This window comes from Nerophis lumbriciformis, linkage group LG23 (assembly GCF_033978685.3).
Source record: "Nerophis lumbriciformis linkage group LG23, RoL_Nlum_v2.1, whole genome shotgun sequence".
Lineage (NCBI taxonomy): Eukaryota > Metazoa > Chordata > Actinopteri > Syngnathiformes > Syngnathidae > Nerophis > Nerophis lumbriciformis.
In genome coordinates, this window is record NC_084570.2 from 12,308,286 (window position 1) to 12,335,000 (window position 26,715).

General features: G+C 41.0%; 1 protein-coding gene across 2 annotated transcripts in view; it reads right to left on the reverse strand.

Annotated features, from left to right (window-relative positions):
* The window catches only part of pard3ba (par-3 family cell polarity regulator beta a), a 464,804-nt gene that overhangs the window by 252,150 nt on the left and 185,939 nt on the right, over positions 1-26,715 (reverse strand). For both annotated transcript variants that reach the window (XM_061985093.1, XM_061985094.1), the window contains 2 exons: positions 12,085-12,184; positions 2,758-2,878 (listed from right to left, as the gene is read on the reverse strand). In XM_061985093.1, coding sequence (XP_061841077.1) covers positions 2,758-2,878; positions 12,085-12,184 — 221 coding nt within the window. The remainder of the gene's footprint in view (positions 1-2,757; positions 2,879-12,084; positions 12,185-26,715) is intronic.

Sequence of the window (26,715 nt, forward strand, 5' to 3'; positions counted from 1 at the left end):
TAGGTTGTGGAGGGGGGCGTGGCCTGCGGGCCTGCCGTGGAACGGGGTGTGCCAGGACCGGCCTTGAAGACAGCGACAGGTGCGTAGGTGGGCCTTGTTATCTAGTCACCTGTCGCCTTTATTAGCAGCAGCCGGAATGAGACACGTTGTTGGAGCTGGAGGGAGAGCGAGAGAGACACGGACTACACTAATTTATGCAAATCAAACAGTGTTGTTACCCTGATCCGGGCTTTCGTGGAAGTGTTTGGTGGTCTGAAGAACCCACTGGAGGTCAACCACCACATAGGTGTACTGTACATCACACCATGACCTATTTGGAGTTTTTTGGTGTTTTCCTATGTGTAGTGTAGTGAAGTGAAGTGAAGTGAAGTGAAGTGAATTATATTTATATACCGCTTTTCTCTAGTGACTCAAAGCGCTTTACATAGTGAAACCCAATATCTAAGTTACATTTAAACCAGTGTGGGTGGCACTGGGAACAGGTGGGTAAAGTGTCTTGCCCAAGGACACAACGGCAGTGACTAGGATGGCGGAAGCGGGATTCGAACCTGGAACCCTCAAGTTGCTGGCACGGCCACTCTACCAACCGAGCTATGCCGCCCGTGTAGTGTTTTACTTCTTGTCTTGCGCTCCTATTTTGTTGTTGATTGTCATGTCATGTACGGATGTACTTAGTGGACGCCGTCTGCTGCTCCACACGCTGTAAGTCTTTGCTGTCGTCCAGCATTCTGTTTTCGTTTACTTTGCAGCCAGTTCAGTTGTAGCTTTGTTTTGCATAGCCCTCCCTAAGCTTCAATGCTTTTTCTTAGCGGCACTTACCTTTTGTTTATATTTTGGTATAAGCATTAGATACCTTTTTACCTGCACATTGCCTACCGCGTATTGTGATCATGACAAACCATGTTCCCGACATCTACAAAGCAATTAGCTACCTGCTGTCACCTACTGATATGGAAGAGTATTACACGGTATTACATCACTCAAAGGAAGACATGAAACTGCTACAGGAAAATACCAAAAAAAGAGAAAAAGCCACCAAAATAGGAGCGCAAGACAAGACCTAAAACACTACACACAGGAAAACAGCAAAAAACTCAAAATAAATCAGGGTGTGATGTGACAGGTGGTGATAGTACACCTACTTTGAGACAAGAGCTATATTGATGCATGCTTGGTTCTGCTTTAAAGCAGGGGTGTCAAACTCAAATACAGAGTGGGCCAAAATGTAAAACTGAACAAAGCCACGGGCCAAGGTTGAACAAATGAACCTTTTAATAGGGACTAAAACAAGTTTTGTATTGAATATTGAACAAGCAAGGCTTATATAACTTTATAGTGACGTGCAAAATCGAGTTTCAAATAATAATAATAACACTTCAAAAATATCAATGGCATATCAAATAAAATGTAAATAAAAATTGAATGCCTCTTTTCTATTTGCAGCCTTCTGAGGTAAATATCAACATAAACTTTTTCCACAGGCTAATAATACATTTGAAAATAAAATAACAATAATGAATGAATCAAACATTCAAGCCTTGAAGTAGCAAGAGAAAGTGCATGAATTAAAACGTTAATTATTGCTCAGTTTGCTACACTGATTTGCTTTAACACTGAATATGGAACAAGCAACGCTTATATAACTTAATAGTGCAAAATCAACTTTCAAAAAACAAACGAAAAAGCATCAATGGTATATTAAATACAATTTAAATAAAAAAATAGAATGCCTATTTTCTATTTGCAGCCTTCTTAGGTAAATATCAACATTAACTTTTTCAACATGCTAATAAATTTGAAAATAAAATAATGAATAAATCAACCATTCAGGCCTTTTTACTGCTCAGTTTGCGACACACTGATCTAATCTGATGTGCCCAAGCCAGATACCTGACATATTTTCTGGGATGCTAGTTCATTAATGTCAGGGCTCAGGTGGGCGAGGTTTGGTGGTGTATATTGTAGCGTCCCGGAAGAGTTAGTGCTGCAAGGATTTCTGGGTATTTGTTCTGTTGTGTTTATGTTGTGTTACTGTGCCGATGTTCTCCCGAAATGTGTTTGCCATTCTTGTTTGGTGTGGGTTCACAGTGTGGCGCATATTTGCAACAGTGTTAAAGTTGTTTATGCGGCCACCCTCAGTGTAACCTGTATGGCTGTTGATCAAGTATGTCTTGCATTTACTTATGTGTGTGTAGAAGCCACATATATCATGTGACAGGGGCCGGCACGCTGTTCGTATGGAGGAAAAGCGGAAGTGACGACAGGTTGTAGAGGACGCTAAAGGCAGTGCCTTTAAAGCACGCCCCCAATATTGTTGTCCGGGTGGAAATCGGGAGAAATTAGGGAGAATGGTTGCCGCGGGAGACTTTCGGTGAATGCGGTGTTACAGTGGCACCGCTGCTGTATAACACCGGCGGGCCAGCTCTAATGTTAATTTGATATTGCCTCAAGGGCCAAATGAAATTACACGACGGGCCAAATTTGGCCCGCGGGCCAGAGTTTGACACCCATGCTTTAAAGTCATATCCAACAATTGCGACGACGACTTTTTACTGTTAACTGAGTTTCCTTTTTTTAATGATTTCTGCTGGTGGTGTGCCTCTGGATATTTTCAACGCAAAAAATGTGCCTTGGCTGAAAAAAGGTTGTAAAACACTGATGTAGACCACAAGGAAATGTTTTAAATGTTCCAAAGTTATCCTAATATGACCTCTTTAACAAAGTGATGACTACGATTCACGTTGCGTGTGTGCACACCTGTATTGCAAGGATTTGAACGGTGGCTCTCGAGTCATTTCCTCCGCTGTGCCCGGGGGGAAGCCTTCCTTATTGCCATAGTGACCGTGGTTGCCATTGGTGGTCGCAGAAGGATGCAGAGCTGGGAATAAACACAGACAACGTTTCAGCTCGTGTTGTCGTTTCTTAGCTTGTGCACCATCCCCGCACTAATCTTTGACGATCTCGGCGGGTTTTTAAGTTATTCTTGTAACGATCAGACATTCTTGTTTGTGCTCGGTGCATGGAGGTACCAAAGGCTACACCAAAACTGAAAGGAAGTGCACGCTTTGATCTATTTATAATAATCAGCCGGTACAAAGCAGGCTGAAATAAAAACACACAAAAGGCAGTATTTGGAGGATCAACATGGAGCTCAGCTAGCTTTCGCATTTACAAATACATCAAATACTCAAAACAGCCGTAATCAACTGCTAAAAAAACACAGACTGGAAACATTTCCATACAAAAGTCTCTCTTCTTGAAATATTTCCATAAATAAAACCACCAGACAGGGGAAAAAAATGGCATCACTCCCCTGCTGTAAACTCTTTTGTGTTCAACCCGCGCCGCCAGAAAATGTTCATACAACTGCTGCCACAATCAGATGGAGAAGTGACAACAAGAAGGGCATCTCCCAGCATTCCAGTGGGAGGGGGGAGTGCCAGGACGCCAGATAAAATATGAATAAAAAATCAGTTTGCAAGTCTCACTCAGAGAGCGAGCTATTTTTTTGTTTTGTTTTTCCTCGACGGCACACGTGTGGCACAGAACTATTTATGCAAATTAGGCAATTACATCAACATAATGATTCCAAGGTCAGATCTTTTTGCACATGAAAAGCAAATGCAGCATTCAGCGGGGGAAAAAAAACACTGGCAAAGACTTTCTCTTCTGCCAGGATAAACATGCAGAGGTGAGGCTGAGATGTAAACTTCGCATTTAAACATGGCATGAAAGAGATGCATAATCTTTGCAAAGCGAGAAGCACAACACAGCACTGTTTTCTCAAAACGGGAAGGTTGCAGGTTCAAACGTTGCATAGTTTCATGCTCTGCGTGTGCTAGCGTAGGTTCTCTTCAGGTGGTCCCAGATTTCCGCCACAGACCAGAAACAATGGGGTTATAAAGAGACCCTATCATACCTTTCCTACTTTTCAGTAGATGCACATACATCCTCCGCTGTTGCCGATTCTAATATACAGTACAGGCCAAACATTTGGACACCTTCTCATTCAATGCATTTTTTTTATTTTCATGACTACCGTATTTTTCGGAGTATAAGTCGCACCGGCCGAAAATGCATAATAAAAAAGGAAAAAAACATACATAAGTCGCACTGGAGCCCGGCCAAACTATGAAAAAAACTGCGACTTATAGTTAAAAAAAAAATGGTATTTACATTGTAGATGGTCACTGAAGGCATCAAAACTATGAATGAACAAATGTGGAGTTATGTACTTAACAAAAAAAGAAATAACTGAAAACATGTTTAATATTCCAGTTTCTTCAAAATAGCCACCCTCTTTAATATTTTTTCGCACACTCTTGGCATTCTCTCGATGAGCTTCAAGAAGTAGCCACCTGAAATGGTTTTCACTTCACAGGTGTGCTTGAAGCTCCAGTTATTTCACCTTTTTTTGTTAAGTACATCCGTCCGGGATTACGTTATTGCGGAAACCATAGGACCCTAGTTAACCTAAGTCACGGGTGACAATTGTTTTGTGGGAAAGGGGTCGACTGATTGGCTGTTGTCACGGACAGTTTCATCTAGTTAAAGGCCTACTGAAACCCACTACTACCGACCACGCAGTCTGATAGTTTATATATCAATGATGAAATCTTAACATTGCAACACATGCCAATACGGCCGGGTTAGCTTACTAAAGTGCAATTTTAAATTTTGCGCGAAATATCCTGCTGAAAACGTCTCGGTATGATGACGTCTGCACGTGACGTCACGGATTATAGAGGACATTTTGGGACAGCATGGTGGCCAGCTATTAAGTCGTCTGTTTTCATCGCAAAACTCCACAGTATTCTGGACATCTGTGTTGGTGAATCTTTTGCAATTTGTTCAATGAACAATGGAGACAGCAAAGAAGAAAGCTGTAGGTGGGAAGCGGTGTATTGCGGCAGGTGTTGTGCCAGATAACGCACCCCCGCCGTAGAATGCACCCCCTGACTGTTGTGCCGGATAACACAGCCGGTGTTTCATTGTTTACATTCCTGAAAGATGACAGTCAAGCTTTACCATTGGCCTGTGGAGAACTGGGACAACAGAGACTCTTACCAGGAGGACTTTGAGTTGGATACGCAGACGCGGTACCGTGAGTACGCATGCAGCTGCGGCTTCCAAACATTTGATCGCTTGCCTGTACGTGTGTGCCGCTATGTGCATGTCACGTACGTAACTTTGGGGACTTTGGGGAAATATATGTGCTGTATGAACTTTGGGGAGGTGAACGGTACTTTGGGCTGTGGGATTGAGTGTGTTGTGCAGGTGTTTGAGTTGTATTGGCGGGTTATATGGACGGGAGGGGGGAGATGTTTGTTATGCGGGATTAATTTGTGGCATATTAAATATAAGCCTGGTTGTGTTGTGGCTAATAGAGTATATATATGTCTTGTGTTTATTTACTGTTTTAGTCATTCCCAGCTGAATATCAGGTCCCACTCACCTCTCACAGCATCTTCCCTATCTGAATCGCTCCCACTACTCAAATTAATGGGGAAATCGTCGCTTTCTCGGTCTGAATCGCTCTTTCTGCTGGTGGCCATGATTGTAAACAATGTGCAGATGTGAGGAGCTCCACAACTTGTGACGTCACGCGCATATCGTCTGCTACTTCCGGTACAGGCAAGGCTTTTTTGTCAGCGACCAAAAGTTGTGAACTTTATCGTGGATGTTCTCTACTAAATCCTTTCAGCAAAAATATGGCAATATCGCGAAATGATCAAGTATGACACATAGAATGGACCTGCTATCCCCAATTAAATAAGAAAATCGCATTTCAGTAGGCCTTTAATATGCTCCAGAGACAGGATTCATGGCTCTTTTAAGGGAGATGGACCTTGAGGACCCATTCCTTTCAAAGAGCCGTTCAAAAGACAGACTCGTTATAGTTATTTTTTAATTTATTTTTGTGTTTGTTTTGTTATTTAATCAAACAAAAAAATCTCTGATAACAATTATAATATAATTTTAACTTACACCTATATTACTGAAAAAACTACTACAATTTTATTTTTGTTGTGCTTTTATTGTAAACACTCCATAAAGTGATGCTTTGGCATTGACATCACTATTTTGAATTTTCCCTCACTTAAAAAAGTTTTATTTCATTTTAACAATAAAAAAAAAATACAAAAACAAAAGTTAGGATAAAAAGTATACATTTATTGTATACAGGTAAAAGCCAGTAAATTAGAATATTTTGAAAAACTTGATTTATTTCAGTAATTGCATTCAAAAGGTGTAACTTGTACATTACCGTATTTTCCGCACTATAAGGCGCACCGGATTATTAGCCGCACCTTCAATGAATTACATATTTCATAACTTTGTCCACCAATAAGCCGCCCCGGATTATAAGCCGCGCCTACGCTGCGCTAAAGGGAATGTCAAAAAAACAGTCAGATAGTTCAGTCAAACTTTAATAATATATTGAAAACCAGCGTTCTAACAACTCTGTCCCAAAATGTACGCAAATGTGCAATCACAAACATAGTAAAATTCAAAATGGTGTAGAGCAATAGCAACATAATGTTGCTCGAACGTTAATGTCACAACACACAAAATAAACATAGCGCTCACCTTCTGAAGTTATTCTTCATTCGTAAATCCTTCGAATTCTTCGTCTTCGGTGTCCGAATTGAAAAGTTGCGCAAGCGTGGGATGCAAAATGGCCGGTTCCGTCTCGTAGAAGTCATCGGAGTCAGTGTCGCTGTTGTTGTCCAGTAGTTCTGTGAATCCTGCCTTCCGGAAAGCTCGGACCACAGTTGTGACCGAAATATCTGCCCAGGCATTTACGATCCACTGGCAAATGTTGGCGTATGTCGTCCGGCGCTGTCTGCCCGTCTTAGTGAAGGTGTGTTCGCCTTCGGAGCTGTGTGAAAAAAGCCACCCGGCCTCTTCGCGTAAACTTCCCTTAACCACTCGCTCATCTTTTCTTCATCCATCCATCCCTTCGAGTTAGCTTTTATGATGACGCCGGCTGGAAAGGTCTCTTTTGGCAAGGTCTTCCTTTTGAATATCACCATGGGTGGAAGTTAGCATGGCAAGCTAGAACCACAGTGAAGGATGACTTCTCATTCCCTGTGGTGCGAATATTCACCGTACGTGCTCCCGTTCCACAGTGCGGTTCACAGGAATATCAGTTGCTGTGAAATACGGTAGTAATCCGTGTGCGGATGGAGAGATTGCGTCTTTTTATGAACCGGATCCTTGTCGCTTAGTAGGAGCCATTTTGTGGTCTTTACAGATGTAAACAGGAAATGAAACGTACGGTGATATCCGCGCGTTTTTTCTTCTTCTTCCGGGGGCGGGTGGTTGCTTACAGTAGAAGAAGAAGCGCTTCCTGTTCTATGGGGGCGGGTGCTTACCTTGGCGGTTGCTTGCGTAGAAGAAGAAGCGCTTCCTGTTCTACCGGGAAAAAAGATGGCGGCTGTTTACCGAAGTTGCGAGATCGAAACTTTATGAAAATGAATCGTAATAAAGCGCACCGGGTTATAAGGCGCACTGTCAGCTTTTGAGAAAATGTGTGGTTTTTAGGTGCGCCTTATAGTGCGGAAAATACGGTATATTTATTCATTGCACACAGACTGATGCATTCAAATGTTTATTTCATTTAATTTTGATGATTTGAAGTGGCAACAAATGAAAATCCAAAATTCCGTGTGTCACAAAATTAGAATATTACTTAAGGCTAATACAAAAAAGGGATTTTTAGAAATGTTGGCCAACTGAAAAGTATGAAAATGAAAAATACCGACACCAGCAGATGACATGGCACCCCAAACCATCACCCAACCATGCAAATTTTGCATTTCCTTTGGAAATCGAGGTCCCAGAGTCTGGAGGAAGACAGGAGAGGCACAGGATCCACGTTGCCTGAAGTCTAGTGTAAAGTTTCCACCATCAGTGATGGTTTGGGGTGCCATGTCATCTGCTGGTGTCTGTCCACTCTGTTTCCTGAGATCCAGGGTCAACGCAGCCGTCTACCAGCAAGTTTTAGAGCACTTCATGCTTCCTGCTGCTGACCTGCTCTATGGAGATGGAGATTTCAAGTTCCAACAGGACTTGGCGCCTGCACACAGCGCAAAATCTACCCGTGCCTGGTTTACGGACCATGGTATTTCTGTTCTAAATTGGCCCGCCAACTCCCCTGACCTTAGCCCCATAGAAAATCTGTGGGGTATTGTGAAAAGGAAGATGCAGAATGCCAGACCCAAAAACGCAGAAGAGTTGAAGGCCACTATCAGAGCAACCTGGGCTCTCATAACACCTGAGCAGTGCCAGAAACTCATCGACTCCATGCCACGCCGCATTAACGCAGTAATTGAGGCAAAAGGAGCTCCAACCAAGTATTGAGTATTGTACATGCTCATATTTTTCATTTTCATACTTTTCAGTTGGCCAACATTTCTAAAAATCCCTTTTTTGTATTAGCCTTCAGTAATATTCTAATTTTGTGACACACGGAATTTTGGATTTTCATTTGTTGCCACTTCAAATCATCAAAATTAAATGAAATAAACATTTGAATGCATCAGTCTGTGTGCAATGAATAAATATAATGTACAAGTTACACCTTTTGAATGCAATTACTGAAATAAATCAAGTTTTTTAAAATATTCTAATTTACTGGCTTTTACCTGTATAAAACCGATATATTACAGCTGCACGATTTTGAGAAAAAACGTGATTGCGATTTTTCTCTCCAAAATTGCAAATGCGTTTCGATTTGGGATTTTTATGCTTCATACATAAAAATGCGAAAATAACGAGTGAGAGAAGACATGCTCCTTTTAGACTGTCAATCACCATATTCTTGTCTCAAGGTGCCACATATTAGAACAATATGCAATAATTTACTTGAAAAATATTTGGCTTTATGCAGACAGACTTAAGAACTTTTGTTTACTCGTGCTCTTTAACTGAAGAAATATCCGATAAAAACCAGAGAGTGATTAGAATGTAGTCATAATGTAATAATAATATATATATATAGTAATAATGTAATAATTTAAAATTATATAAACTCTTATATCTCATTACTGTACCATTGTACTGCAATTGAAAGGTAAATACATTTGTTGTCCTGAATAAATAAACAAACAAAAAATGAAATGGACTCATTTCTGTAAGCAAACATTTTCGTAAATTTTGACAAAATAAATAGTAGAGCTGTGACTCTTTGGGCATCATACCTTTCGATTCTTGGGGGTAACGATTCGATTCTCGATTCGAAATAAATACGTTTTAATAACGTTGGGCAACAGTTAAAGTTAAAGTACCACTGATAGTCACACACATACTAGGCGTGGTGATATTACCCTCTGCATTCGACCCATCCCCTTGTTCCACCCCCTGGAAGTGAGGGGAGCAGTGAGCAGCAGCGGTGGCCGCGCTCGGGAATCATTTCGGTGATTTAACCCCCAATTCCAACCCTTGATACTGAGTGCCAAACAGGGCGGTAATGGGTCCCATTTTTTTATAGTCTCTGGTATGACTCGGCCGGGGTTTCAACTCACGACCTACCGATCTCAGGGCGGACAGTCTAACCACAAGGCCACTGAGCAAGTTCTCTGATTAACTACATTCCTCCATAATATAGATAAACAGCTCTGATAATGTTCTATATTACTTAAAAGAAAACTGAAGTGAAGTGTGAAGTGAATTACATTTATATAGCGCTTTTTCTCAAGTGACTCAAAGCGCTTTACATAGTGAAACCCAATATCTAAGTTACAGTTAAACCAGTGTGGGTGGCACTGGGAGCAGGTGGGTAAAGTGTCTTGCCCAAGGACACAAGGGCAGTGACTAGGATGGTGGAAGCGGGGATCGAACCTGCAACCCTCAAGTTGCTGACACGGCCGCTCTACCAACCGAGCTATACCGCCCCAAAACTGAGTTTGTTGAATAAAATGCCACCCAAACATTTGATAAAGTCAAACACAAACCTGCTCAGTGGCCTAGTGGTTAGAGTGTCAGCTCTGAGATCGGTAGGTTGTGAGTTCAAACCCCGGCCGAGTCATACCAAAGACTATAAAATAGACTATCAAAGAAGACCCTGGTCTGAAGACCGGAGGCTGCGCCTAGAAGAGTAGGGTCATAGCAAGTCTGTGATGTACTGAGGGGCCCCACCATGCAACGCATGGAATGTCAGGACTAAAAAGGTCAACTCAATGCGGAATTTAACGGGAAGCCAATGGATACTGGATAAAACGGGGGTGATATGGGCTGTTCTGGGTGCACCGGTCAAAAGTCTGGCAGCCGCATTTTGTACAGTCTGAAGACTCTTTAGCGTTGACTTGTTGAAAAGGGCGAAGAGAGAATTGCAATAGTCAATGCGAGACGGAATGAACGTGTGAATGATCATTTCGAGATTCAATTTTGACAACAAATTTTGTCACTTTAGAAATATTTCTGAGATGATAAAAACAGTTTTTGGTCACTTGACGACACTGACCCTCCAAAGACCTACTCAGTGGCCTAGTGGTTAGAGTGTCCGCCCTGAGATCAGTAGGTTGTGATTTGAAACCCTAACCGAGTCATACCAAAGACTATAAAAATGGGACCCATTACCTCCCTGCTTGGCACTCAGCATCAAGGGTTGGAATTGGGGGTTAAATCACCAACAAACAAAAACAAACACACAGGGACATAGCAGTTTATCGATGCCGGCAAAGTTATCGACTTCATTTTTTCTACTTTATAGATTGATTGACTTACTGACTATCGGCCCAGGCCTGGTTACAGGATAATGTTTGATGTGTTAAAGCTCAATCTTCATTTTTCCTCCTCGCGGAATGTTTACTGAACTTTTAGTGCAAATAGCAATACAAAGTGTTCCTCTGAAAAGTCCAACGCGATTTACAATGAGCTCTGGCGAAGTATACAACATGCTTACAGCTCAGTGTCCTTGTGGTTAGAGTGTCCGCCCTGAGACTGGGAGATCGTGAGATCAAACCCCGGCCGAGTCATACGAAAGACTACAAAAAACGGGACCCATTGCCTCCCTGCTTGGCACTCAGCATTCGGGTCGGAATTGGGGGTTATAACTGAATAAATTTACATATGCATAAACAATTGTTTTCTTGTAGCGTCCCGGAAGAGTTAGTGCTGCAAGGGGTTCTGGGTATTTGTTTTGTTGTGTTTATGTTGTGTTACGGTGCGGGTGTTCTCCCGAAATGTGTTTGTCATTCTTGTTTGGTGTGGGTTCACAGTGTGGCGCATATTTGTAACAGTGTTAAAGTTGTTTATATGGCCACCCTCAGTGTGACCTGTATGGCTGTTGACCAAGTATGCCTTGCATTCACTTGTGTGTGTGATAAGCCGTAGATATTATGTGACTGGGCCGGCACGCAAAGGCAGTGCCTTTAAGGTTTATTGGTGCTCTGTACTTCCCCCTACGTCCGTGTACCACTCCGTACAGCGGCGTTTTAAAAAGTCATACATTTTACTTTGTGAAACCGATACCGATACATTTTAAAGCATTTATCGGCCGATATTATCGGACATCTCTAGTTCAAACCATTACCTCTCAGCATCAAGGGTTGGAATTGGGGGTTAAATCAGCAAAATGATTCCCGAGCGCGGCCACCGCTGCTGCTCACTGCTCCCCTCACCTCCCAGGGGGTGAGGGGAGGATAATCTCACCACACCTAGTGTGTGTGTGACAATCATTGGTACTTTAACTTTAAATAAGTCAACAAGAGAAGTATCCCACACTTCTCTTTTCTAAAGTAAATCTGTACAGCAGATATGGGAATCGGCATGACAAATAAAATAAAATAATGTTTTTTTTAATTTATTTATTTTTTTCAAATCGATTAAGAATCGTTACAAATAAAAATCACGATTAATTAAGGCACCCCTAAAAAATAGACAAATGTCTACTGCATAGGATAGAGGGACAATTTGCATAAAAACACTGAAAATCCTTCACAAAATGGCAAATGCATGCACTGTAAGCACACACAATCACACAGTTGTCGATAACGGGAGCACACATAACGCTTAAAGCAGCTTTGCGGCAGTTCAAAAGAACCCATATTTTGTACTCAAAGTCAAGCGTGCACTTACCACCCCCGGAGCCGCCAGACACGTATTTGTCAGTGAGACTGTTGCCACTGAGCGCTGAGGGTCTCGAAGCCCCCTCGTAGGCACGGTGGCCCTGGGGCTCCTGTGGAACACAGAGTAAAAAGAAGATGGGGAAAGATGACAAACATTGATATTAAAGGTTCATATGCAAAAAAAAGAAAGAGTGCTGCATGCAAAACCAAATGTGATTTATGAAAAATGTATGATGTTGACTCCAACATCAGACGATTACATTGCCTTATTTTATTACCCAGTAGGGTTAGACTTGTTGTTTATTCCTTTTGTTGACTGCAGCTCAATCAATGACTGAAAAACATTTGCATTTAGAACTTAAAGTGTTGTAATATTTGTTTTCATTTTCCAGTTAGCCAGATGATTTGATGCAGACGCTTTTTTCAGGGGACAACCAGACTTGGCGGAATTCTCTGAAATCATTTAGTTGCCTAGGTGATGATGGAATGGGCCAGGATGGAATTGAGCCGTTAGCCTTTTATAAAAAGCTCCAGATTTTTTAAACCGTAGTAAATGTGCGTGTTTATTAATTGGGCAGAATATCCATCCATCCATCCATCTTCCTCCGCTTATCCGAGGTTGGGTCGCGGGGGCAGCAGCCTAAGCAGGGAAGCCCAGACTTCCCTCTCCCCAGCCACTTCGTCCAGCTTCTCCCGGGGGATCCCGAGGCGTTCCCAGGCCAGCCGGGAGACATAGTCTTCCCAACGTGTCCTGGGTCTTCCCCGTGGCCTCCTACCGGTCGGACGTGCCCGAAACACCTCCCGAGGGAGGCGTTCGGGTGGCATCCTGACCAGATGCCCGAACCACCTCATCTGGCTCCTCTCGATGTGGAGGAGCAGCGGCTTTACTTTGAGCTCCTCCCGGATGACGGAGCTCCTCACCCTATCTCTAAGGGAGAGCCCCGCCACCCGGCGGAGGAAACTCATTTCGGCCGCTTGTACCTGTGATCTTGTCCTTTCGGTCATGACCCAAAGCTCATGACCATAGGTGAGGATGGGAACGTAGATCGACCGGTAAATCGAGAGCTTTGCCTTCTGGCTCAGCTCCTTCTTCACCACAACGGATCGGTGCGGCGTCTTCAGTAATGCGGACGCTGTATCGATCCGCCTGTCGATCTCACGATCCACTCTTCCCTCACTCGTGAACAAGACTCCGAGGTACTTGAACTCCTCCACTTGGGGCAAAATCTCCTCCCCAACCCGGAGATGGCACTCCACCCTTTTCCGGGCAAGAACCATGGACTCGGATTTGGAGGTGCTGATTCCCATCCCAGTCGCTTCACACTCGGCTGCGAACCGATCCAGTGAGAGCTGAAGATCTTGGCCAGATGAAGCCATCAGGACCACATCATCTGCAAAAAGCAGAGACCTAATCCTGCAGCCACCAAACCAGATACCCTCAACACCCTGACTGCGCCTAGAAATTCTGTCCATAAAGGTTATGAACAGCATCTGTGACAAAGGGCAGCCTTGGCGGAGTCCAACCCTCACTGGAAACGGGTCCGACTTACTGCCGGCAATGCGGACCAAGCTCTGACACTGATCATACAGGGAGCGAACCGCCACAATAAGACAGTCCGTTACCCCATACTCTCTGAGCACTTCCCACAGGACTTCCCGGGGTACACGGTCGAATGCCTTCTCCAAGTCCACAAAGCACATGTAGACTGGTTGAGCAAACTCCCATGCACCCTCAAGGACCCTGCCGAGTGTATAGAGCTGGTCCACAGTTCCACGACCAGGACGAAAACCACACTGTTCCTCCTGAATCCGAGGTTCGACTATCCGGCGTAGCCTCCTCTCCAGTACACCTGAATAGACCTTACCGGGAAGGCTGAATATCTAACAAACAAAAAAAAATCGAAGTGGATACACTGCAAAAAGTCAGTGTTCAAAAACAAGAAAAAGAAAATACAAAAATTAGGGGTATTTTACTTGAACTAAGCAAAATTATCTGCCAATAGAACAAGAAAATTCGGCTTGTCAAGACTTTCCAAAACAAGTTAAATTAGCTAACCTCAATGAACCCAAAAATACCTTAAAATAAGAATATTCTCACTAATAACAAGTGCACTTTTCTTGGTAGAAAAAAAAAATAGACCTTTTTGCTCAATACGTTGAAAACTATTCTTAAACAAGTAAATGCTAGTGCCGTTATCTTGACATAATGATATGCGCTCGGCATCATGATTTTTTTTTTTCCATGCTTGAAGTAAGAAATTACTACTTTAAAAAAGTAGTTTTATACTTGTAAGTATTGATGACACAGCTTTGCATCAGTTGATATTCTAGTTTCAAGCATGTTTTACTCAATATAGGTCATCAAATCTCAGCTACAAGCTGTGATATTTTACTGAGATCATTTCGGACCAAAACCCTTAAAACAAGTCAAACACTCTAACATAAAATCTGCTTAGTGAGAAGAATGATATTATCAGACAGAAAATAAGCAAATATCACCCTTATTTGAGATATATATATATATACAATATTTATACAGCAATAAATATGGCAGTGCCATGTTGGCACTTTTTTCCATAACTTGAATTGATTTATTTTGGAAAACCTTGTTACATTGTTTAATGCATCCAGCGGGGCATCACAACAAAATTAGGAAGAATAATGTGTTAATTCCACGACTGTATATATCGGTAGATATCGGCATCAGTAATTAAGAGTTGGACAATATCGGAATATCGGCAAAAAAGCCATTATCGGACATCTCTATTATAGTTAATACTTATTACAATTGAATATTAAGAGCATGTGAAAGTTCAACCCCCTACCTTGTTTACCTTCCCTTAAAGTTTTGTAATCAATCAGAAATATCCAGCAGCTAAAATGCGCCAAAACATGGATCATTGTGGAGAGGTTTTTTTTTTTTGCATTCCCCCCCCCATCATGCCTTGCAATAGATTTGAATAGGTGTAATTTAGAATTTTTTTTGTATAATATCCACAAAGTTCAGAATGTTAAATTATTTCTGCCCCATGTCTAGGGAAGGTTGTTTGGATTGGGTCATACAAGTCAATACTGTGCATGTATCTTTTGAAAGTTCACTCCATGGTCACTGGCCTGAGTCGCTCACGTAATCCACTAGATGCCGACAAATAATGACTCTTTACACCACCAGATATTTACATTTTAATATGTACCCAGCCTACTGCCCGAATGCAGCTGTGATAGGCTCCAGCACCCCCCGCACCTCTGAAAGGGACAAGCGGTAGAAGATGGATGGATGGATGGATGTAAACCTCTCCTCCAGCTAGATTACTGGATGAACTCGTGCAGTCTCGGGCCGTAGTTTGGACACCCCTGCTATAGGTAGTTTGTCAAATCCATCTTTGTTTGATAGGTTCTTACTTTACAGGTTGTGCACAAATTATAGTTAAACGTAAATTACCCGTATTTTTCGGAGTATCGCACCGGAGTATAAGTCGCACCTGCCGAAAATGCATAATAAAGAAGGAAAAAAACATATATAAGTTGCACTGGATCCCGACCAAACTATGAAACTGCGACTTATAGTCCGAAAAATACGGTACCAAAAATAATATGTTTATTGGTATCAGTCTTGAGGAGCAGGAAGTTACCACTTGGAAAAAATAAACATTTTCTTTTACAAAAAAATGTAGATAATGTGCACCAAAGCCCACAACAACACACAAAAACCCCCTCCTTCCTTGGCGAATAGACAAAACATCTACCGTATTTTTCGGACTATAAGTCGCAGTTTTTTTCATAGTTTGGCCGGGCTCCAGTGCGACTTATATATGTTTTTTTCCTTTTTTATTATGCATTTTCGGCAGGTGCGACTTATACTCCGGTGCGACTTATACTCCGAAAAATACGGTACCTGCCTTTAGTGCAAAGCCTCACAAGTAAATCCAGTGTTCTCATCTCAGCAAGGGCCTAACTCAAGGCCACCAGCGTGCACAATGGAAATCAATTAAGATCCCTTTTCCTACAGAAAGATGAGAACCCCCCCACCCCCCACTACAAAGGAACCTACTCAAGAGGGAGATAGAGGAATGGTGGAGGATTAAAGCGGCATCTCCTGGAAAAATAGATGCACAGCTGTCACAAACAGCAAAAGAAACCGTGATAATCATAACATGCCATATAATAATGAAAGGTTTTCCTATCACAAGAGTCCCAGGGGCATCATTATTCTCTACTGTACCTGCTGTCAATCACTTTCACATTGGCGGGAACTTCTGACAATACCAGTGACACATAAATCATTGCTCAGTCGCTCGCCGCAACCTGACAGCTCGCCTGAGGCTTCCAAGCAGACGGGCCGTCTTTATATCTTAATCCCGGCACAATGCGTAAACAGGAGGGGATCCGTCTATTAGGCAGGCTGGAACCTACAGCCGCATGTACACAATCGGTTTGTGGAGGGGCTTAGTCCAGCCTCAGCCTGCATTATCACTCATGTGTACAGTGCAAAATGCTCTCTGCAGCTTCATTGTATTTGTATGTCCAGACGCAGAGTAATCCATCCAGTTTCTCATTTACATGTCAAGTAACTTGACAAACAATGCTTTTGTCAGCATTCATTTGATTGCCACTCAGGTATATCATACAGATATATATATATATATATATATACAGTCGCAATCAAAAGTTTACATACACTTGTAAAGAACATAATGTCATGGCTGTCTTGAGTTTTCAATAATTGCTACAACTCTCATTTTTTTGTGATAGAGTGATTGGAGCACATACTTGTTGGTCACAAAAAAATATTCATGAAGTTTGGTTCTTTTATGAATTTATTATGGGTCTACTGAAAATGTGACCAAATCTGCTGGGTCAAAAGTGTACATACAGCAATGTTAATATTTGGTTACATGTCCCTTGGCAAGTTTCAGCAGATATGTAAATGTACATGGGTTATACTTGTATAGCGCCTTTCTACCTTCAAGGTACTCAAAGCGCTTTGACACTATTTACACATTCACACACTGATGGCGGGAGCTGCCATGCAAGGCCCTAACCACGACCCATCAGGAGCAAAGGTGAAGTGTCTTGCTCAAGGACACAACGAATATGACGAGGTTGGTAGAAGGTGGGGATCGTACCAGGAACCCTCAGGTTGCTGGCACGGTCACTCTCCCAACGGCGCCACGCCGTCCCCATATGGTCCCATTTTCAGTAGACCCATAATAAATTCATAAAAGAACCAAACTTCATGAATGTTTTTGTGACCAACAAGTATGTGCTCCAATCACTCTATCACAAAAAAATGAGAGTTGTAGCAATTATTGAAAACTCAAGACAGCCATGACATTATGTTCTTTACAAGTGTATGTAAACTTTTGACCACGACTGTAAGGATATATATATATATATATATATATATATATATATATATATATATATATATATATACATATATATATATATACATATATATATATATATATATATATATATATATATATATATATATATATATATATATATAGATACATATAAATATATAAACACACACACATACATATGTGTATGTATATATATATATATATATATATATATATAAATAAATAAAAATAAAGGTATACATGAGTATAAATTATTATAATAATACAATGGATATATAATGTATAATTATAATAATTGGTTATTAAGAGTATGTGAAAGTTTCACTCCTACCTTGTTTACTTCCGTGACAACCTCCTTAAGTTTTTTTTTAATGAATCAGAAATATCAAGCAGCTAAAATGTGCCAAACATGGATAAGTGTGGAGGGAGTGTTTTGCATTTTCCCATCGTTCCCTTGGAAGGGATTTAAAGGCCTACTGAAACCCACTACTACCGACCACGCAGTCTGATAGTTTATACATCAATGATGAAGTCTTAACATTGCAACACATGCCAATACAGCCGGGTTAGCTTACTAAAGTGCAATTTTAAATTTCACGCGAAATATCCTGCTGAAAACGTCTCGGTATGATGACGCCGGCACGTGACGTCACGGATTGTAGAGGACATTTTGGGACAGCATGGTGGCCAGCTATGAAGTTGTCTGTTTTTATCGCAAAATTCCACAGTATTCTGGACATCTGTGTTGGTGAATCTTTTGCAATTTGTTCAATGAACAATGGAGACAGCAAAGAAGAAAGCTGTAGGTGGGAAGCGGTGTATTGCGGCAGGTGTTGTGCCGGATAACACACCCCCGCCGTAGAATGCACCCCCTGACTGTTGTGCCGGATAACACAGCCGGTGTTTCATTGTTTACATTCCCGAAAGATGACAGTCACGCTTTACCATTGGCCTGTGGAGAACTGGGACAACAGAGACTCTTACCAGGAGGACTTTGAGTTGGATGCGCAGACGCGGTACCGTGAGTACGCATGCAGCTGCGACTTCCAAACATTTGATCGCTTGCCCGTACGTGCGTGCCGCTATGTGCATGTCACGTACGTAACTTTGGGCACTTTGGGGAAATATATGTGCTGTATGAACTTTGGGGAGGTGAACGGTACTTTGGGCTGTGGGATTGAGTGTGTTGTGCAGGTGTTTGAGTTGTATTGGCGGGTTATATGGACGGGAGGGGGGAGGTGTTTGTTATGCGGGATTAATTTGTGGCATATTAAATATAAGCCTGGTTGTGTTGTGGCTAATAGAGTATATATATATGTCTTGTGTTTATTTACTGTTTTAGTCATTCCCAGCTGAATATCAGGTCCCACGCGCCTCTCACAGCATCTTCCCTATCTGAATCGCTCCCACTGCCCTCTAGTCCTTTACTCTCACTTTCCTCATCCACAAAACTTTCATCCTCGCTCAAATTAATGGGGAAATCGTCGCTTTCTCTGTCCGAATCGCTCTCGCTGCTGGTGACCATGATTGTAAACAATGTGCGGATGTGAGGAGCTCCACAACTTGTGACGTCACGCGCATATCGTCTGCTACTTCCGGTACAGGCAAGGCTTTTTTATCAGCGACCAAAAGTTGTGAACTTTATCGTCGATGTTCTCTACTAAATCCTTTCCGCAAAAATATGGCAATATCGCGAAATGATCAAGTATGACACATAGAATGGACCTGCTATCCCCGTTTGAATAAGAAAATCGCATTTCAGTAGGCCTTTAAATGGGTGTCGTATTGAATTAGAATTTTTTTTTATGTTGACTGGACGTATTATATAATATCTACAAAGTTATTATAAAGGTGGTTGTGTTATGTGTGGCCATGTTTGTTAATTTTTTTTAATTTGTTTATTTAATTTTTTTCCTGCACTGTGACTAGGGAAGGTTGTTTGGATTGGGCCATGTAAGTAAATGCTGTACTTCAATAACATGAAAAGACAAGTACTGGCAGAGTTACTTTTCGTTGGTATTTATATTTGACTGGATACAAAGTTCCGGATCAAATTGATTATTGAACTTGTGCCGTCTTGTGGGCCAAATTGAAGATGCTTTTGTCCCGTGGGCCGTAGTGTGGGCACCCCTGGACTAAATATTGCCTGGGGATCATTACACAGGGTTAAGTGTCCAGACAAAAAATCCTTTGCTTTAGTGACTAAGTATCTATTTTGTTTTTATTGAGTATGACTGCAAAATAACTGACATAATGGTGCCAAATAAAGTGGTGAGTGCCAGCACATTGATAAAGAAGGTGAGAAACTAGGCATGGGCCAATCGGTCGGCCACCCATCATTGTCAGACGATTTTCGTGAAAAATTGATGTGATCGTCAATGCCGATTAATGCCTTTTAATGCTGTTCACAATTGTCGATCCCCTCTGGCTGAAACTATCTAATTGTAGTCCCCCAGCTGAGAAGTGACTAGAAGCTATTTATGTGTCTCCATTCACAGTGTGGAACCGCACCCCTCGGATAATAATTATCGCCTCCATTAAAGCAAATAATCTGGCTTTTTTTTTTAATATATATCTTAAGTGTCTTTATCAAATAGCATTATCACTGGAGGACAAGGCTACACATGTTACACACCAAGGGAAAGCCAGGAACAGGCATGCTAGTAGCTAAGCTGGCTTTAAACAAGATAAAGAAACAAGTGCTTAGTAAAGTTTATGAAGTGTAGATGGAAGAACCTTACAGCAGAAAGTAAGCAGATAATAACAGGAAATTAACAAAATAAGAGTCTACAGAGAGGATGATATAACAACAACTGTGTCAGCATTGTCACAGTCAGCACACGGCAAGTAAGAGGGTGACAGATCGCTCCATAAATTGGCGGTGTTGATACCAAAGGTTGTATCTGATCAATAAGAGAGAGATTACCTAGGATATTTTTCCATCCATCCATCCATCTTCTTCCGCTTATCCGAGGTCGGGTCGCGGGGGCAGCAGCCTAAGCAGGGAAGCCCAGACTTCCCTCTCCCCAGCCACTTCGTCCAGCTCTTCCTGTGGGACCCCGAGGCGTTCCCAGGCCAGCCGGGAGACATAGTCTTCCCAACGTGTCCTGGGTCTTCCCCGTGGCCTCCTACCGGTCGGACGTGCCCTAAACACCTCCCTAGGGAGGCGTTCGGGTGGCATCCTGACCAGATGCCCGAACCACCTCATCTGGCTCCTCTCGATGTGGAGGAGCAGCGGCTTTACTTTGAGCTCCCCCCGGATGGCAGAGCTTCTCACCCTATCTCTAAGGGAGAGCCCCGCCACCCGGCGGAGGAAACTCATTTCGGCCGCTTGTACCCGTGATCTTGTCCTTTCGGTCATAACCCAAAGCTCATGACCATAGGTGAGGATGGGAACGTAGATCGACCGGTAAATCGAGAGCTTTGCCTTCTGGCTCAGCTCCTTCTTCACCACAACGGATCGATACAGCGTCCGCATTACTGAAGACGCCGCACCGATCCGCCTGTCGATCTCACGATCCATTCTTCCCTCACTCGTGAACAAGACTCCGAGGTACTTGAACTCCTCCACTTATTTTCGAAAAATATTTTTTCTTGTTATTGTTAATATTTACAAACTCAAGGACACAGGAGGACTTTGACGGACCAAACCAAACAATCGAAATGAGTGGTAGATAGTAATGTGAACTTATTGTGTATTATTGACTTTGTTTTGCTTAAACAATTGTATGTAATAAAAGAGAAAAATTAAGTAGTTTAAATATTGTGTTGATATTGTTACACTGTCAATAGCACTCACCATAAATAAATATTTGTTTTTATAGTTAATACATGCAATCTGTATTGGACAATTTCACTTAAAAAAAGGTTAAAACTGAAGTTAAATGTTCATTTTATTCACATTTATTAGGATTGTGCATTGTTTTCTGAATGTATAGCATATGTTTTCTCTATAAAATGTGTTTTGTGTTCATATTTTTGGGTGTTTGGAATGAAATAACTGGACTTGCATTATTTCTTATGGGAAACATTGCTTTGGTTTTCATCAGATCTTTGGAAGAAAATCTGGTGTACCAATGCACAATACTGTGTAGTGGTACAGATTAAGATTGTTTGCGGTAGCTACGGTCAGGGGCGTTGCCAGGAATTTTGGGCCCCATGAAAAAATAAAATCACATTGGGGCCTAATTATACCTATTTTTGGGGGTCCCTGTCTAGAATTGTCCTAACTTTTCCCCACTACAGGGTTGCCTAATCTGTGTGCCGACTTAGTCCAAATCCAGGCAAATCAATAACAGTGTTAAAATTTGTAGTTAAAGGGGAAGGACACTTTTTTTTTTTTTTTTAGAATTTTGCCTATCATTCACAATCCTTACGTGAGACAAGCACACATTTTTCTTTTTTTATTTATGCATTCTAACTTGTGAATAAACGGCAGCAAAAGTCAGTGGAGATAATGGGAGTCATTACATTTATTATGCCCATTAAGCGCTCTAAAAAACATCGTTTTATATACATGTTGTTAGTATATATAAAAACCCAGTTTCCATATGAGTTGGGAAATTGTGTTAGATGTAAATATAAACGGAATACAATGATTTGCAAATCATTTTCAACCCATATTCAGTTGAATATGCTACAAAGACAACATATTTGATGTTCAAACTAAACATTTTTTTTTTTTTGCAAATAATCATTAACTTTAGAATTTGATGCCAGCAACACGTGACAAAGAAGTTGGGAAAGGTGGCAATAAAGACTGATAAAGTTGAGGAATGCTCATCAAACACTTATTTGGAACATCCCACAGGTGAGCAGGCAAATTGGGAACAGGTGGGTGCCATGATTGGGTATAAAAGTAGATTCCATGAAATGCTTAGTCATTCACAAACAAGGATGGGGCGAGGGTCACCACTTTGTCAACAAATGCGTGAGCAAATTGTTGAACAGTTTAAGAAAAACCTTTCTCAACCAGCTATTGCAAGGAATTTAGGGATTTCACCATCTACGGTCCGTAATATCATCAAAGGGTTCAGAGAATCTGGAGAAATCACTGCATGTAAGCAGCTAAGCCCGTGACCTTCGATCCCTCAGGCTGTACTGCATCAACAAGCGACATCAATGTTTAAAGGATATCACCACATGGGCTCAGGAACACTTCAGAAACCCACTGTCAGTAACTACAGTTGGTCGCTACATCTGTAAGTGCAAGTTAAAACTCTCCTATGAAATACGAAAACCGTTTATCAACAACACCCAGAAACGCCGTCGGCTTCGCTGGGCCTGAGATCATCTAAGATGGACTGATACAAAGTGGAAAAGTGTTCTGTGGTCTGACGAGTCCACATTTCAAATTGTTTTTGGAAACTGTGGACGTTGTGTCCTCCGGACCAAAAAGGAAAAGAACCATCCGGATTGTTATAGGCGCAAAGTTGAAAAGCCAGCATCTGTGATGGTATGGGGGTGTATTAGTGCCCAAGATATGGGTAACTTACACATCTGTGAAGGCGCCATTAATGCTGAAAGGTTTTGGAGCAACATATGTTGCCATCCAAGCAACGTTACCATGGACGCCCCTGCTTATTTCAGCAAGACAATGCCAAGCCACGTGTTACATCAACGTGACTTCATAGTAAAAGAGTGCGGGTACTAGACGAGCCTGTCTGTAGTCCAGACCTGTCTCCCATTGAAAATGTGTGGCGCATTATGAAGCCTAAAATACCACAACGGAGACCCCCGGACTGTTGAACAACTTAAGCTGTACATCAAGCAAGAATGGGAAAGAATTCCACCTCAGAAGCTTAAAAAATGTGTCTCCTCAGTTCCCAAACGTTTACTGAGTGTTGTTAAAAGGAAAGGCCATGTGGCACGTGTTGCAGCCATGAAATTCTAAGTTAATTATTATTTGCAAAAAATAAAGTTTATGAGTTTGAACATCAAATATCTTGTCTTTGTAGTGCATTCAATTGAATATGGGTTGAAAAGGATTTGCAAATCATTGTATTCCGTTTATATTTACATCTAACACAATTTCCCAACTCATATGGAAATGGGGTTTGTATACAGTATTTATTGTAGTAATAGGCACATCCATAACAATATGTAATATTTACGTGTTTTGGTCATCTTAGTCATACGGCAGCTTGATAATTTCACAGACACATCACAACTTTCGCTTTTTCCTTCAACAACAACACTACTAATCATGGCAGACTTCATGAGAAACGACGACGACTACTTTTGGACAAATGATGATCGAGTACCGTATTTTCCAGACCATAGGGCGCACCGGATTATAAGGCGCACTGCCGATGAATTGTCTATTTTCAACCTGTTTCCATATATAAGGCGCACCGGATTATAAGGCGCATTAAAGGGGTCATATATGTATATTTTTTTCTAAATGTAAAACACTTCCTTGTGGTCTACATAACACGGTCAAAATGTTGCATAGATTATGTTTTACAGATCATCTTCAAACCGCTTTCTGACAGTACGTTTAATGCGCCGACAATCCATCAAGCGGTGTGGCTTCGTAGCTTACCAAAGTCGTACTAAAATATTTTGATAGATTTTTGAGCGCCGTGTGTCATGTTCTATATTCTCAATGGAAGATGTAAATGTTGGTGTTGTTTACTTGAGTGATATTGCTATCATATTGCAGTCTACACGTATCTCTTATGCTTGACTGCCATCTACTGGTCAAATTTATCATTACACTATGTACCAAAAAAAATTGCGTCGAGGTCGGTAAGCAAAACCAGAATTATTCCGTACATTAGGCGCACCGGGTTATAAGGCGCTGTCGAGTTTTGAGGAAAAACAATATTTTAAGTGCGCCTTATAGTCCCAAAAAGACGGTACTTTATATTTTTGAGCCTGAATATAAGGAGGACGAGCTAAAAGTTTTGGAAGCTGAGTGATAAGCAGATCCACCAAGTAGCAGTCTTGCTAAGTGCTAAGCAAGAAATATGAACATAATTAAACAATCACTTACTGTACAATGTCTGCTCTCACCGGGATGCCAACTGATGGGATGGTTATATTTTCCCGTTAGGATAAAGAGTATATTATAATCCACCCGGAGGTAAAAAGAAATGTTCTTTGTCAAAGTTTATCAACTTATCGGTTTATGGCAACAGTGAGAGGCATGATTTGTAATAAATAATTCACTTTTACCAACTCGGATGATGCAGCAGTTCATCGGCTTAGTATGTCAACAGCTACATAAGATAGCTACCTCTGAGATCACGGCACCGATAAAAGTAGTTCCTCTGCGTTGGCACTGCTAACAATATCGCTAATACTTCGTTAATATTCAGATGATGACATGTAAATGGAGTTTTGTTGGCGTGTTTAGAAGGCTTTAAAGAGTGCTTCTACTAGCTGCATTGTTAGCCACCTTGTTATTCGTATGTTACGAATTACAATCAATTGAAAAAAGAAAACCACATGTGTTCTTGTCTGACATAAGGATTGTGAATAATAGGAAAAATTCCAAAAAAGGGCAGTTTCCATCACGATTAAAAAATATATTTTTAACCGTCTTTGTTATGGGGCTCTGTGCTGCCTGCACATTTGCCACATGAGATTGAAGACAGTTCCAGGAAAGTGAGAAATATTTTTGTGACACCTTAATCCATTGGTGCAATATTCCCCACAACACATGGGAGAGGTAAAAATAACCAATGGCCGCCAAAGTTTCATGGTTCTGATTTTTAACACATCTGAAATGTGTTTGCAGCTACACGATCTGTCGGCCGATAGGAGGTGACCCTCTCGCTGCTCGGCTATAAATGTGGGAGCGTATGTGTATAATAAAAAAAAAAAGAGGAGAACAATGCAAGGACAGAAAGGAGTGGTACAGAAGCATTTAATTGGTCCGAGGAGTGCAAAGAAGGGAATTACCACCGGAAAACAAAGGGACCCAGAACCAGCATGCAGGAGGTTTTAGATGAGCTTTAATAAAAGAGGAATGTCAAGCAAGACAAGGAAGTAACGTACGTTGTGTTGTAGAAACAAAGTGTGAATTTACTCAGAGACAAAAGCAAGGAAGAACAATTTGTTTAAAAAAAAACAAAGGTGAAAAATATGGAAGTAGAATTGTCTCACATCAACTTATATATATCAATATGATATTAATACATATGCATATATTAATAAATATACAAACACAAATGTGATATACAAATAAATAAATAATTTGTATAAATAAACGCGTATTTGTGAATATATTTTTGAGATTTGAAAATCTATACAAATAAAATTTATAAATGTAAAAATGTGACATACAAATAAATCAAAAAATTGTATAAATAAATGTGTATTTGTAAATATATATTTGAGATTTGAATATAAATATGCTTGATTTTGTATTTGTATTGATTTTGCATATGTGGATTGCTTTTTTTGCTTTTGTGTCGATGAGACATTCCTCCCACAAACCAGATGCACAAATAAATGTGACCTACACACTCCCCTGAACAACCAGCAGAGGGCACTGCAGCCAGAGCGGTCTGGGTCACAGAACATTATATGCAAAATGCCCGGAGTTCTCTGCACAAAAACAATCCACGTCTTTACAGAGAGAACGCACAACGGGCCTGAGCTAGCTAACGTTAGCGTTGTATTAGCTAATGCTAATTTATCCAGTTAATCTGAAAGACCGTGCCAGCTGCTTATTTTATTGTATCAATGCCGTTTAATGACCTTGTACTGATCTCTTATCAGGCTGCAGTGCCCTCTGCTGGTTGTTCAGGGCAGTGTGTAGGTCACATTTATTTGTGCATTTGGTTTGTGGGAAGAATGTCTCATCGACACAAAAGTGAAAAAGCGATCCACATATGCAAATTCAATACAAATACAAAATCAAGCATATTTATATTCAGATCTCTAAAATATATTTACAGATACACGTTTATTTATACAAATTCTTGATTTATTTGTGTGTCACGTTTTTATATTTATAAATTTTATTTGTATATATTTTAAAATCTCAAAAATATATTTACAAATACACGTTTATCTATACAAATTAGTTATTTATTTGTATATTTATTAATATATTGATATGTATTAATATCATATTGATATATATATATAAGTTGATGTGAGACAATTCTACTTCCATAGAAAAAAGACATGTTTGGTGCATGAAATCAACTTAAGAGGAGAGTTGCACAAAGGTCAGAGTCCACCAGAGAGCCGCAGGTCATGGTGTCGAGTGAAAGCTTGGTTATGTGTGTAACAGTGCGAGTGTGTGTCGGTGTATC